The sequence below is a fragment of the Hemicordylus capensis genome, chromosome 1 (genome assembly GCF_027244095.1).
Source record: "Hemicordylus capensis ecotype Gifberg chromosome 1, rHemCap1.1.pri, whole genome shotgun sequence".
Classification (NCBI taxonomy): Eukaryota; Metazoa; Chordata; class Lepidosauria; order Squamata; family Cordylidae; genus Hemicordylus; species Hemicordylus capensis.
In genome coordinates, this window is record NC_069657.1 from 73,150,098 (window position 1) to 73,163,274 (window position 13,177).

Consider the following 13,177-nt stretch of genomic DNA (forward strand, 5'->3'; position numbering starts at 1 on the left):
AGGTTTAAATTACTTTCCACAATAAATGGAACAGTTCCCACAAGTGTGCTTTCAAATAGCACTCCTTCCAACAGTCTAGCTGATGGGGCCAATGCTATTTTTACATAAAGACAATAAAACTCCCTGAATACTTTGGCTTAAACCACCCAGATTTTTTAAAATGATCTTTTAATGGATGACTGGCAGCACCAGCAATAGATAGATCTGGGGAGGGCACTAGGTAGCTCGGGAGCTTCTGGTAGCTTCCGGACTTATCTGTCAAAGTTCTTCAGGTGTTTTGGGCTTCCTTCTCTCTCCCACACCCCTCAAGTCAATATTGCGAATTTGATCGGCTGTCTTTGTGGGACATGCCTATGGCATTTTAAATCTCCCTTTGGATCCTTAGGGTTCTTTTTAATTTCTCTCCCATTCATTTCTCTCTGTCTTCTTTCCCCACTAATCAGACTTGCTTCTTTGCAGCAAAATTTTCACAGAATTAAAAGGTTTTAATGTTACAGTTCCTTATTCTGTACATGTAAATTTTTGTACAAGCTGACATTTTGTGATGTGGCTCCCAAATCTACCATTTCATGCTGGTAGTTCCCAAGGCTCTGGTAAAAAAATAAGGGAAGGGAAGAAACTCCCAGAAAGTTTTCCCACTCCTGGGATAGGTGGGAGGTATTTAACAAAACAGCCAGTTTTAGACTTACTATATATTAAGTTAAACTTATGGGAAATTCAGCAATGTATGTAGTGTTTTGACCAAAACACATCACAACACAAAACCAAAAACAAAATCTGTCACTACAACCTGACTTCACTGAACCCCACATTTAGGGTAACCTTTGGGGTCATTTTTACAAACCAAATATGTGCTACGTAGAAGCTAGAAGAAGTATAATTTAAACAGAAAAGTTAGCCTCTAAATCTGAAACAGAAACATATTCGCTTAGAGAAAAGAGAATTTGACAGGATGAGGGAAATTACCCAAAGTAGCCCCATTGCAATTAAAAGGACGTTAGGGCAACTTGTCCTTTTAATTTCCATGGGACTACTTTGAGTAATTTTCCTCATCCTGTCAGCCAGTGTATCCAGCTCCATGTCCCCACAGTACATAATAAGGAACAAATAACTCCACTTTAGGAAAACAAAACAGAAACACTTTTGGAGGCCTTCATCACCAGAAATATTGGTAGCAACAACATTAGAACAGTCACAACAACACATGAACAGATACTATACTTGATTAAAACTAATCTCACCTAAGAAAGCAAAGTCCCCTTTGTATAGTTTTCTAAAATGGAATGGAAATCTTCACCACTCTCCTCCCAGCTCCAAAGGAGGTAATTTTTACAGAGATAGATGGACACCATGCATTCTCACCAGTTCTGTGTGATGTTGCATTTAGCTGCACATTTGTCACCAGTGTATCTTGATCTGCATTCCTTAGTGTGTCTGGCTTCTGAAAAGGTTTTGATTCTGAACTGGCTCTCTGTTGTTGTGAAGGTAGGAGGTTAGGGCAGCAAACAGGGTTTATTGACGGAGAGAAGCCAGATCTGGTATCTTCAGGATGGAAAGCTGGACCAGCTGGACCTGGACTTGGTGTTTTGATAAAGATGGAAGGAGCTTGGTTTTTCCTGAATTCTCTTATCACTTGAATAGGGAAGGAAGTCCAAGGATTGGCAAGTATAAGGGTTATTTTGGAAATCTTGTGGTGTGTTGGAATGATTCCAGAGCTTGGAGTCCTTCGTAACTCTTTGCCAGATGAATGATTGTTCTGAAAGACAACCACATCTGGATCTAAATGTGCATTTGTTACTGTTCTTTTCCCAACAGGATTATTTCCTTTAGACGATGTAGTTGGAGACAGCCATATCTCTCTGGAGACTGTTTGATGGGGAAGACCAGTGGATGTGACATGAAATCGTGTAATCTGAAGATCTGCAGAGCTTCTTGAGGGGATGGCTTGATGGGTCATCTGGGATTCTGTTGCACGATCAGAAGATGCAGATGAAATCCTTTTCAACTGAGGCAACAAAAGGCTAGAATAAGTCTGATTGCCTACTTGAGAAGCTGTTCTGAATGGCTTTATTGCTATACTGTAAGTTGAAATATAGAGTTTTACTGATGCATGAAGATCTGATAGTTGAGCATTACACTGATTGAAGCCATGCCGCGTTGACTCTGAACTACAAGGTGCCAGCGTGGTATACAGATTTTTGCTCTGAGATGATGAAATGCCTGGAATGGCACACAGAGCAACATCCAGGCGTGATTTCCAGCACGGCAAAGCTCTTGAAGCAGTAGCAGAAGGGAAAGGTGCTGCAAATTGCATGGGACCAATGGTATCAGTAGAGGAATGATGAGCACTCCAGTCACTTTCTAAGCACTGCTTGCAAGATGTGAATGGTGACTGAGTACTAACACTGCTATAACCATTGCACGGAGGACCTCTCTTAATAGTGGGACAAGCAGACCTGATGCCAGGAAGATTAACACAACTGTTGTCTTTCCCAGAACCTTTCCCCTCATTTGTTTGTGCCAAGACTATATCTAGCCTTGAGCTGTAAACTTCTGAAGATACACAACGAGATGGCGAGATGTCTTTTCTTGGCAAGGTTCCTGTAGATGATACATGAGCTGGAAAATACCAGGCTGAGTCCGATAGAATTTCTGAAGGTGGCATCCTCTGGAAAGAGCTATCCAAGGCAGCTGATTTGGAAGCTGGTGGTGGGGTCACTCTAGTGGAAGATAACATGACCTCCACAGTGGAAATGTAGATGGGCATGGCTACAGTCTTGCTGTGAAGGTCCGTGCATGACATCCTGCAGTTTTAATCCTAAATTCTAAAAAGCCAAAGCAGTAGAATCTCCCATGCTCTGATTTTAAAGCAAATCTTTCATCCTTCTTTTGCTGGCCATGGAAATTTCCATTCTCCCTCTGATGTGAAAGAGCGGTGAGAAGTAAATAAATATTTCTCCGGGGGAAAAAAATCACATGAAATCTGTAAGTGGTTAAGAAGAGCTATTCCTTCAGTGCAAACAGCATGACTGATCCTGTCTGCAAAATGATATGAGAAGGCAAACAGAAAAATGACCGAGCGCGAGTCTCTGAACTGGGAACGATGAGGCGGAAGTAAGAAGTGAGCCAGATATGCTATCCAAAGACGGATGCTGACCTTAATACTATTTCTTCGGTCAAAAGGATGGCACTCCTAACTCACCAGTGCTTCTGTTGCCTTGAAAGCAGATCATGATGTGTATTGCTGCTGTTAAAAGCAAAATAGCTGTACTTGCTTCTCTTCCCCCTTTCTCAGTCACTGCCTATCTGCACACAGTACAGCAAGATCTCTGTTTAACAGGTCTTAGAAGAATTTCCTACAACTGTTCCAAGTAACGGCACACCAGAACTCAGTAATAAAAAAGATAGATGTTTGCCTAATTTCCTCCATATGTGCTCTTATTTACTTTAGAATAGAGCAAACCTAGACTAAACCTTGCTGAAATCCTTCGAAGGCTTAAATAACTTGGTTGTAACCTAAGCTGCTGGCACAGAGTCAATCCCGTCACACTGGCACAGGGAACGAATGGGAAAGAGTTCTAGTTCAGAATGCTGCTGGATGCCTACTATTCACCACTGCTGGAGGAGTCTTTATATAAAGGTATACACAGCATGGCCCAACTGCAAAATGATGAACAGCTGGACTCTGGTTGGATTCACTGCAATAAAGAAAGCTGTTCACATATAGCTGCCTTTGTTGGCTGAGGAGTAACAGCACCAACAAACCACAGTAAAAAAAGAATGATGAATTACACATTGTCCAGTCAGAATGCTTTTAAAAATATGTCCACTTTCTGCCAGCACGGAGACAACCAAAACCAGCAGCTTCCTTGCTGGAAAGGGCCTTCTCTGGTGTTGCCCCCAGGCTCTGGAAGGCTCTCCCAGTAAATGTCTGCTCTTTGACAATTGTGGCTGCTTTTAAAAACCAACGAAAGAACTTCTTATTTTTTCAGGCTTTTACTCCTTTTTCCAGGTCTCTCAGCTCTCCTGCCTCTGTTTGTCTTTTTTATGGTAGTTGGTGGGGTTTTTGATGTTGTTTTGTTTTTTGGAGTTTTGTGGTTTAACTGATTTTAAGGTTTTAATTGTTATTTATTTATTTAGTTATTTGATGTGTACACTGCCCCAAACTTTCATCTCTGGGCTGTTAACAATAACATAAAACAAGTTAAAACAATTTAGGCAATCTTTGGAAGGGCGGTATAGAAATTGAATGAAAGAAACAATAAATGAATGAATGAAAGAAAAATCAAAACCAGATTAAAACTTAAAAATTTAAAAAGCTGAAAAAGCTTGAGTGAAGAGGTGGGTTTTCAAGTGCTTTTAAAAAATGGTCAGAGGTGGGGAGGATCGTATTTCAGTAGGGAGCGTATTCCACAGTCTCGGGGCAGCAACCGAGAAGGCCCATCCCCGTGTGGCCATGTTATAGTGTATATTAACTTTTGTAAACTGCCCTGGTGTGCTTTATGAGAGTTGGTATAAAAAGTGAACAATAGATAAAAATAAATAAAATGCACTATGCTCCTGGTGCGGTGCACTGAGGGATGCCAGAGGACTTCTGCCTCCAGCTCCCTGCTCTGCCACGTAACCAGCAGAGCCTGTAAACAAAAATTGATCATGTGTGGGGAAGCTGCCCCTCCATCAGCCCTCCGCTCTGCCAGAATTTTTGGTCATGTGCACAATCTTATGTGCACAGTCTTACTGAGTGTGGTGATCATCTGGGGTACCAATTCTGGTTTGTTAAATAAACATAAAATAAATGTTGGCTCCACATAATGTATGTATGTCATAACCATCTTATGTCATAACCAGGTCAGTGCTTGTGTCCTACAATTATCCAGTCACACTGTCCAAGTACAGATTTCGTTATCAAATGAAGCATTCAATATCCTGTGAAGATCATGATTTTTTCTGCAAAAATTATGCTGTAACTTGTGTAGGCAAACACTGGGTTAAACTGAAGAAAACAGCACAGTGAGTAAAGAGGAGAGCAAGACGGTCAGGGCATGGAGCTTAGTACTTCTTGCTATTCTTCCATTTCCTCTGTGATAGCATTTTCACACATCAGATGTTAATTGCTTGGCCCCCTTCCCTGTCACATCTTAGATTCTCCAACTGTTGAATCTTCTGGGCTGGTGCTCTCTTACAGAATTAACAGTTTCTCTCTCTCAGTACAGGTAAAGGACAAACAATATTTCAAGTGCATGTGTGCTAAATTCATGTTCTACAAACTGATTTTCCAACTCAAAAGTTGTAACAAGATGGGATATATTAAAATACCACCAGCAACATGAGACTTAAATGCATCACCAGAAATACAAACGGGTTGGAATAAGTGGGAAAAATTAGGGCAGCAGTGAGCAAATATATATTTAATGCTGTTATACATCCTTAAAGTGCTACAGATTTGGAACCTTTCATGAAACATCCCATGTTTATTAATCTGGGATATGCAAGATTCCTTGAGAAATTTTGCTAGTTTTATCAAAACTATTTTGGCATCCTGGAAATTATTCTGATGTTTCCACCTGGGAAGGAAAAGTCAAAAAACCTTTTTCACATCTTCCCTTCAAAGTGTATCACAAGAGGGAGAAGCATTGGGCCTGTCCCCTAATCTCCACGCAGAAAATGTGACAGCCTTTACTGAGTAGCTGCAGAAAAGGAAGGAAGAAGGATCATGCACCTGGCCATAGTGGCATGGTAAAACATGGCTGCTACTTCTGACCTCTCTCACTAGGAGGCTGGAAGTGGTGCCTACTGGCACCACTAAGCCAGGCACCACATCTGCCACTAGACCTTAAGGGAGGGAGGAATTGCCTGAACTACCTCAGCTGTTGCTTAATCCTCTAAGACTCCAGAGGCTCTACCTCCTCAGCCTCAAGGGCTTGATCTTACTTGTACAAGTCTGTGCAGAGGGGAAATATCACACATGTTGCTAAGGAGCTGAGTCAGCCTTAGGAGCAGTCACAAGACTGGTAGGGAGATGGCAGCTGTCTGTCAGCTACAACACTAACACTGCAAGTGGTGTGTGTGTGTGCGCGTGCACGTGCACACATGCGTGCGTGTGTCATGGCATGGCTGGCCACTTCCAGCTCTTTACCCCAGCCCATCATATCATATTATTAGAGTTTACTGACCTCTTGAGAATTTGAGATATTGTCCAGGTGTTCACAATCCCTGTAAAACATTTGCTGGAGATGGATCTTCTCCAGCCATTCCCTCTTCTGTGCCCACTTGCGGTACACGTCGTCTTTTTCTTGCAGCAGAGCCTGCAATATGTCCTGGATCTGACCAAAGACATTTAAAAAACTATCAATAATCATCTGTGGATAGGATGAGTGATGCTTGGTATTTAACAGACCTGGCTGTTAACAGATCTCCTAGATGCCATGAGGGCTAAAGTTCTTACTGAGAAGAGAAAACACATCTGTTTTACATATAAACAAGTTCTGAATGTGTTTTAGGAACTCATTCTTTCTCTGAGGAACACCCTGTCATGTTAAACCTTTGTCTACCCTGCTCTTTTATTGTGGCACACACATATGGGCTAATTTGCTAGGAATGTTGCTTATGGAAGCACTCATGAACCCTGTGTCTGAATGATATGACATGGTTGTTATTACATACTTCTTTTGTTGGGGTTTTCTGTTCCAGCAGTAACTCTTGCCCCAGCTGTACCACCCGTTTATACATCTCATCACGGGCCTCAATCTCTGCCAACAGTTGCTGATGTTGATTAAGCTTCAGACCACTAGTGGATATATTCCGAATATTCTCCTTAGTAATCATTTCTCTCGTCATCTCTGATGCCCAGGAATAATAGTCCCGTACCTGAAAAGGAAGATGAAGCAAAAAATGAAGGCCAAAGACTATAGCATATGTTGTGTCAGCTACTTACCTGATGGTGTAATCACAGTCAGGTTGGAGGAGGGAGAGCACTTGGGGTTGGAGCCAGGAGGAGGGGCCAGATGAGCAGAGACTTCTTGCAGTGTAGTCAAGACAAACTGTGTCAACATGTCAATGTGTCTAAGAACATTTCTCAGGGAAGTCTTGCAAGACCCCCAACTCAGAAGATGCCGCTGTGCTTATCTCAATGCTGCTTGCTACTACTTAATAAGGCAGATAGGAGGCGGAGGAGGAGAGACTCAACAGGCTGATGGTTCTAGGACCTGGGAGAGGAGGGAACTGGGGGAAGCAGTCAATAAAGAGGGGCAGAAGAGGAAAAGAGCAGTGCTGGAATCTTCTTCCTCCCACCAATTTTGAGGACGTTGGGGGCACATTATGGATGAGACTGAGTGCCTGACACACTGACCATGTTACATTATTGCATAACAGTGCCTCCCCAGTTGGGAATAAAGCAGCAATGGAAAACAAATGCGATGGTTGATTAGGATAGCAGCACCATTACAGTGCAAAACAGGATAGGCAATATTAAAAGCTAACAATTACAATAGTTTTATTTTGCAGCAAAAGTAATTTACAGACAGAATATTTCTCATTAACAGGATGACTTTTAATGTGTTAGAAGTATACTTTTGCATACTTTGAAAAACATTCTATGGTGTATGAAAGTAGCAGACACATCATCCTAAATCAATTGCCTATGATGCTGAACTGTGTGTGTGCTCAAGAGACTCCTATAGTTCCTGAGTAGACTTCCTGAGCCAGTGTGGTATAGTAATTGAACTATTGGATTTCGATGTGGAAACCTTTGAGTGAAACCTGCTCAACTCTGAAGTAGTTGAAACTCTGAAGTAGTTTCACTAGGTAGCTTCAGGGAAACCACTAACTTAGCCTACCTTACAGGGTTGTGAGAATAAAGCACTGCTCTGAGCTCATTGGAAGAAAGGTGGAATACTATTTACATAAAAATAATAACAAATATTTCAAAAACTCAGTTGATGAAAACAGGAGGCTTGTGGAACTCTTCTCTTTATTTAAGTGAATGGGAAATATAAATGCAGGAGCTCTGTATGTCTATCATAGGACTGCAAGGAATTAGTGGATCGGAGCAGCTACCCATGTTTCAGAGCTTCATATGCATTCATAGCCTACCACTTATTGGCTATGACAAAGGGCTGTCTCCCATTTCATAGCTGATTACTTGGAAACTGGTTTCCATTATTGTACTGCCTTATTGGATTGCAGAGGAGTTATGTAGATGAGGAAAGTGGAGGCTGATAAGCAACTAGGGCTGGGGGGAAACGCCACAGAGGGTGTATGGCCTGTAGTAGGAAAGATGGAGGCAGGAAAACTATGAGAAGGGGCCCCAGAAAGCATGGAGAAAGGGGTGTGAGGAAACAAACAAACTGGGTCCTGAGGGATGAGTGGATACAGGAAGCATACGAACGAAGGCAATATGGAGGAGACTCTCCTCAGGAGATCAAGGAGATAGCTAAGTTGGAGTGGGCCCTGGGACAAGAAGTGAAGAATAGTAATAAGGATTCCTAGGAGCAGGGGGAGTGGGGAGGATCAATCTGGGGGTGACTTTGTTAGGAAAACAAATTGGTGGTAAAATGTTTTTTAAAACCCTCCTAATGAGAGACAAGCCTAAGGAAAAAATAGAGCTGTGAAAAAGATATAATCCTGATGAAAAATGATGTAGATTCCTATGTCACATCACCCCTAGAAATCATACTTCTGCAAGATTGCTTTTTTGGCAGCTGCAATATAAACTAAGCTGTCTAAGTAGTTTATTATAATATAGAACTGTTCAGTTCATCATAGTGAACAGTGGCTAGCCTTTCGAACTGTAGAAGATTCAACATCAGAAATGGCTTACAGATACCTCAGATGTATAAGCAGTAAGCAACTACTGCAGACAAGACCTCGCATTCATACAAGGCCCAAACTGGGCCTTGAACCGTCACGAAAACATCTATACTAGCTGAACCTGCACAGAACATCTGTGTGCTTTTTGGCGTAGTGGTTCCCTGCTCCCCCCAACCTTCTGCCCCAGTCTCTCCTGCCCTCCCCCCACCTTCTGCCCCAGTCTTCTCAGTTTTCCGTCCCCACCCGCCGGCAGCACTTTCATTCCCGGGCTGCTCTTGGTGGCGCGGGCTGCTCTTGGAGGTGCAGCTCTACTACCCCCGGCGCCTCCTCTTCCCCAGACGCCCAGTCTCTTCTGCCCTCCCTCCGCCTTCTGCCCCAGTCTTCTCAGCCTTCCGCTGCCATTACTGCCACCTCCATTTCTGTGGCCCACTCTCCTAGACTGAGAGTCAGCTTTCTGCTGCCATTACAGTTCAAAAGGCTCTGGCAATTTTTTAAAAATCTTCTGAAAACACATCTCTTCAACCAAGCTTTCTCAGCTTTTTAAAACTTGTTTTTAAATTGTTTTGGCTATTTCGTTAGTGTTTTATGATGTTTTCATTGTTATTTATTGTTTTCTGCAGTTTTATAAATTTCTGTTTTAATTGTTAATTGATTTTAATGGTGTTTTAATGCAAACCACCCTGAGCCTTTTGGAAGGGCGGTATAATTTTTTAAAAAATAATAAATAAATAAATAAATAAATAAATAAATAAATAAATAAATAATCACCACCCGCCTCCATTACCACCACCTCCATTACCATGGCCCACTCTCCCTGGCTGCCTCTACCTCAGTCCTGGCAGTCTGCTGCTGGACTGCCGGAGTTCTCCCACCCAATGCCGGGAACTCTTGCAGCGTGTTGCGAGAGTACTGCGCGAGAGTTCGGCCGCGAAGACATGCATCCCCACGATAGGCGGCCAAGTGAATTAATAATATAGAAGATGCATTAGATCTGAAAACTCTCCTAGAAGCAATTTTGACAAAATTTGAAGGTTCAAGAGAGCAGAAACAAAATAGAAAATATTTCAGAGTTGGGTGAGAAATTTGAGAAATTCTTGTAATGTTTCAAGGAACGGGACTTCCTGCTGTTTGGTGGTAGCTTATTCTTTTCCTCCCATAGGCTACGGCCACACCCCTTGCGTCTGACATCCAATGCAGGGGATGTGGAGAGGGCCAGTCAGCCCCTGCAGAGTTTCTCCAGTCAGTGGTTTGTTGAATAGCTGACTGAGGAAGCTCTGCAGGGGCCGACTGGCCCTGTCCCTGGTACTGGCCATGCCCCCTGATCTAATGTCAGATGCAGGGTGTGTGGCTTGGGACACATGCACTTGACAGTCCCAGGGGGCGGGGAAACCACTGGCAGGACTACATCCTCCAGCTACCCAAGTGCTCCCCGTGCCCCTGGCAATACGCATGGCAGAGGGCAGATTTGGACAATTTAAACTACATGCTTAGGGGGCAGTTTGGACATTCTGACCCCATGTGATTGGGGCAAGGCATATCAGAGGTGTGCGCTCTCATATCTCCACATGGAATGAGCTGCCACTTTGACAGTTTGTCTGAACCAGGCTGTGTTACCATTTCAAGGGAACTTCTGTGTGGGGGAAACAGGGGCTGAAAAGGTCATCAGAACTTCTCAGTGCCCACCCACCCCCTGGGGGTGGGGGGTGTCCTGCAGAAAATTGCAGAAATTGGCCCTGGAGTTTTTTCACCTGAAAATGTACTGGAGAAAATGGAAGGGGCCTGTCTTTCTTTCTTTCTTTCTTTCGATTTCTATACCACCCTTCCAAAAATGGCTCACGGCAGTTTACACAGAGAAATAATAGATAGATAGATAGATAGATAGATAGATAGATAGATAGATAGATAGATAGATAGATAGATAGATAGAATTCTTTCTATCTATCTATCTATCTATCTATCTATCTATCTATTATTTCTCTGTGTGGATATAAGATTGTGCATCTGATAGAGAACATGGTGAGACCCGCAAACATTTATATTAGAATTCTAAATGTTTGCGGGCCTCACCGTGTTCTCTATCAGATGCACAATCTTATATCCTAATGCAAGCATATCTGTACTTGACTTTGTGCAATTACTTTTTGTTACTGAAAAATATGGAATAGTTCCATGAAAGAGGGCAGAACAACAAAATGCTTACTTCTGTTTGAAAGTGGTAGAGTCTGCAGGTTTGTTCCAGCTGTTCCCTGCATTGCTCCACTTTACATCTCAGGGACTCCCAGTTTTCCACCACTGCCTGCTGCTTTGCTTGTATCTCTTCTGCTTGACTTACAGAGCACTGGCAGAGCACACCATCTGCAGCATCAATCAACTCCTGAAGCTGCAAAGAGTGAAGAGAATGCCATATAGCATGTAAAGGAAAGGAAAGCATGGGCAAGTTACTTAACCATCTAAAATAACATAGTGAGGCATTGATCAAATCATATTCTCAAGAACCTGGAAAAGCTTAACTATACTGGACAGCAGTGACATCTGGTGTCTGCTAAACATCATAGCAGTTGTGCTCATTAGGTCTCCGTTCATATTTACAGGCATGCATCAGCATAAGAGTGGAGTTGCTCACGCAAGTAGCTGCTCTTGCCTGATTTCCACCAATTTCCTCCTCCACTGCAGCCCCCCACAGCAAATTTCACACCATTCTCAGGAGTGGCATTTTGAGGGTCAGAGTGGGGAGGAGGGGCAGGAAGACTCATTGTGTGAGTGGACTTGTGATTCTTTGGATCCAAGCCATTCTATGTGAAACTAGACAGTGATTTTGGATCAGTTTCCGAGTTAGCAGTTGGCATGGTCACACATCAGCTGGGACCCACTGGGTCAGCCACCCCAAATAAATGACTGATCCTAGGTCTGTCACTGCTGTAGCAGCGGCAATGAGGAGTCATAAGAACACAAGAACAGCCCTGCTGGATCAGACACAAGGCCCATCTAGTCCAACATCCTGTTTCACACAGAGGCCCACGAGATGCCTCTGAGGAGCCCACATGCAAAGAGTGAAGAGAATGCCATATAGCATGTAAAGGAAGGGAAAGCATGGGCAAGGGTGCATGCCCTCTCTCCTGCTGTTGTTGCTCCCCTTCAACTGGTATTTAGAGGCATCATGCCTCTGAGACTGGAGGTGGCCTATAACCACCTAATAGCTACCTCCATGAATTTATCTAGACCCCTTTTAAAGCCATCCAAGCTGGTGGCCATCACCACATCCTGTGGCAAAGAATTCCATTGATTAATTATATGCTAGGTGAAAATGTACTTCCTCTTGTCGGTCCCAAATTTCCCAACCTTCAGTTTCATGGGGTGACCCCTGGTTCTAGTGTTGTGAGAGAGGGAGAAAAATTTCTCTCTGTCCACCCTCTCCAATTCATGCATAATTTTATACACCTCGATCATGTCTCCCCTTAGCCGTCTCTTTTGCAAGATAAAGAGCCCCAGATGTTGTAGCCTAGCTTTATAAGGAAGGCACTCCAGGCCCCTGATCATTTTGGTTGCCCTCTTCTGCACCTTTTCCAGTTCTACAATATCCTTCTTAAGATACGGTGACCAAAGCTGTACGCAATACTCCAGATGTGGCCGCACCATAGATTTGTATAAGGGTATTATAATATTAGCATTTTTATTTTCAACCTCCTTCCTAATTATTCCTAGCATGGAATTACCCTTTTTCACAGCTGCTGCACACTGAGATGACACTTTCAAATAGCTGTCCATCATGACCCCAAGATCTCTTTCCTGGTCAGTCACCAACAGCTCAGATCCCCTCAGCATATATGTGAAGTTGGTGTTTTTTGGTGCAATGTGCATCACATTGAACCGCATTTGCCATTTTGTTGCCCAGTCCCCCATTTTGGAGAGATCTTTTTGCAGCTCCTCACAGTCTGTTGAAGATTTCACTACGCTAAATAGTTTAGTGTCAACTGCAAATCTGGCCAATTCACTGGTCACCCCAACATCTTGATTATTTATGAACATGTTAAAGAGCACTGGTCCCATTACCGATCTCTGGGGGACTCCACGTCCTCCCTCGCTCCTTTGTGAAAACTGTCCATTTATTCCTACACTCTGTTTCCTGTCCTTTAACCAGTTACCGATCCACACAAGAACCTGTCCCCTTATTCAATGACTGCTAAGTTTACTCAAGAGCCTTTGGTGGGGAACTTTATCAAAAGCTTTTTGGAATTCCAAATATACTATGTCAACTGGATCACCTTTATTCACATGCCCGTTGACACTCTCAAAGAACTCTAAAAGGTTAGTGAGGCGAGACTTTCCCTTGCAGAGGCCATGCTGGTTCTCCTTCAGCAAGGCCTTTTCT

The 13,177-nt window shown here is 43.1% G+C and overlaps 1 protein-coding gene across 1 annotated transcript in view; it reads right to left on the reverse strand.

Annotated features, from left to right (window-relative positions):
• SPTBN5 (spectrin beta, non-erythrocytic 5) overlaps positions 1 to 13,177 on the reverse strand; it is a 198,457-nt gene that overhangs the window by 96,405 nt on the left and 88,875 nt on the right. The window contains exons 33-36 of the mRNA XM_053313122.1: positions 11,009 to 11,188; positions 9,017 to 9,265; positions 6,664 to 6,867; positions 6,174 to 6,323 (exon numbers count right to left, since the gene is read on the reverse strand). Coding sequence (XP_053169097.1) covers positions 6,174 to 6,323; positions 6,664 to 6,867; positions 9,017 to 9,265; positions 11,009 to 11,188 — 783 coding nt within the window. The remainder of the gene's footprint in view (positions 1 to 6,173; positions 6,324 to 6,663; positions 6,868 to 9,016; positions 9,266 to 11,008; positions 11,189 to 13,177) is intronic.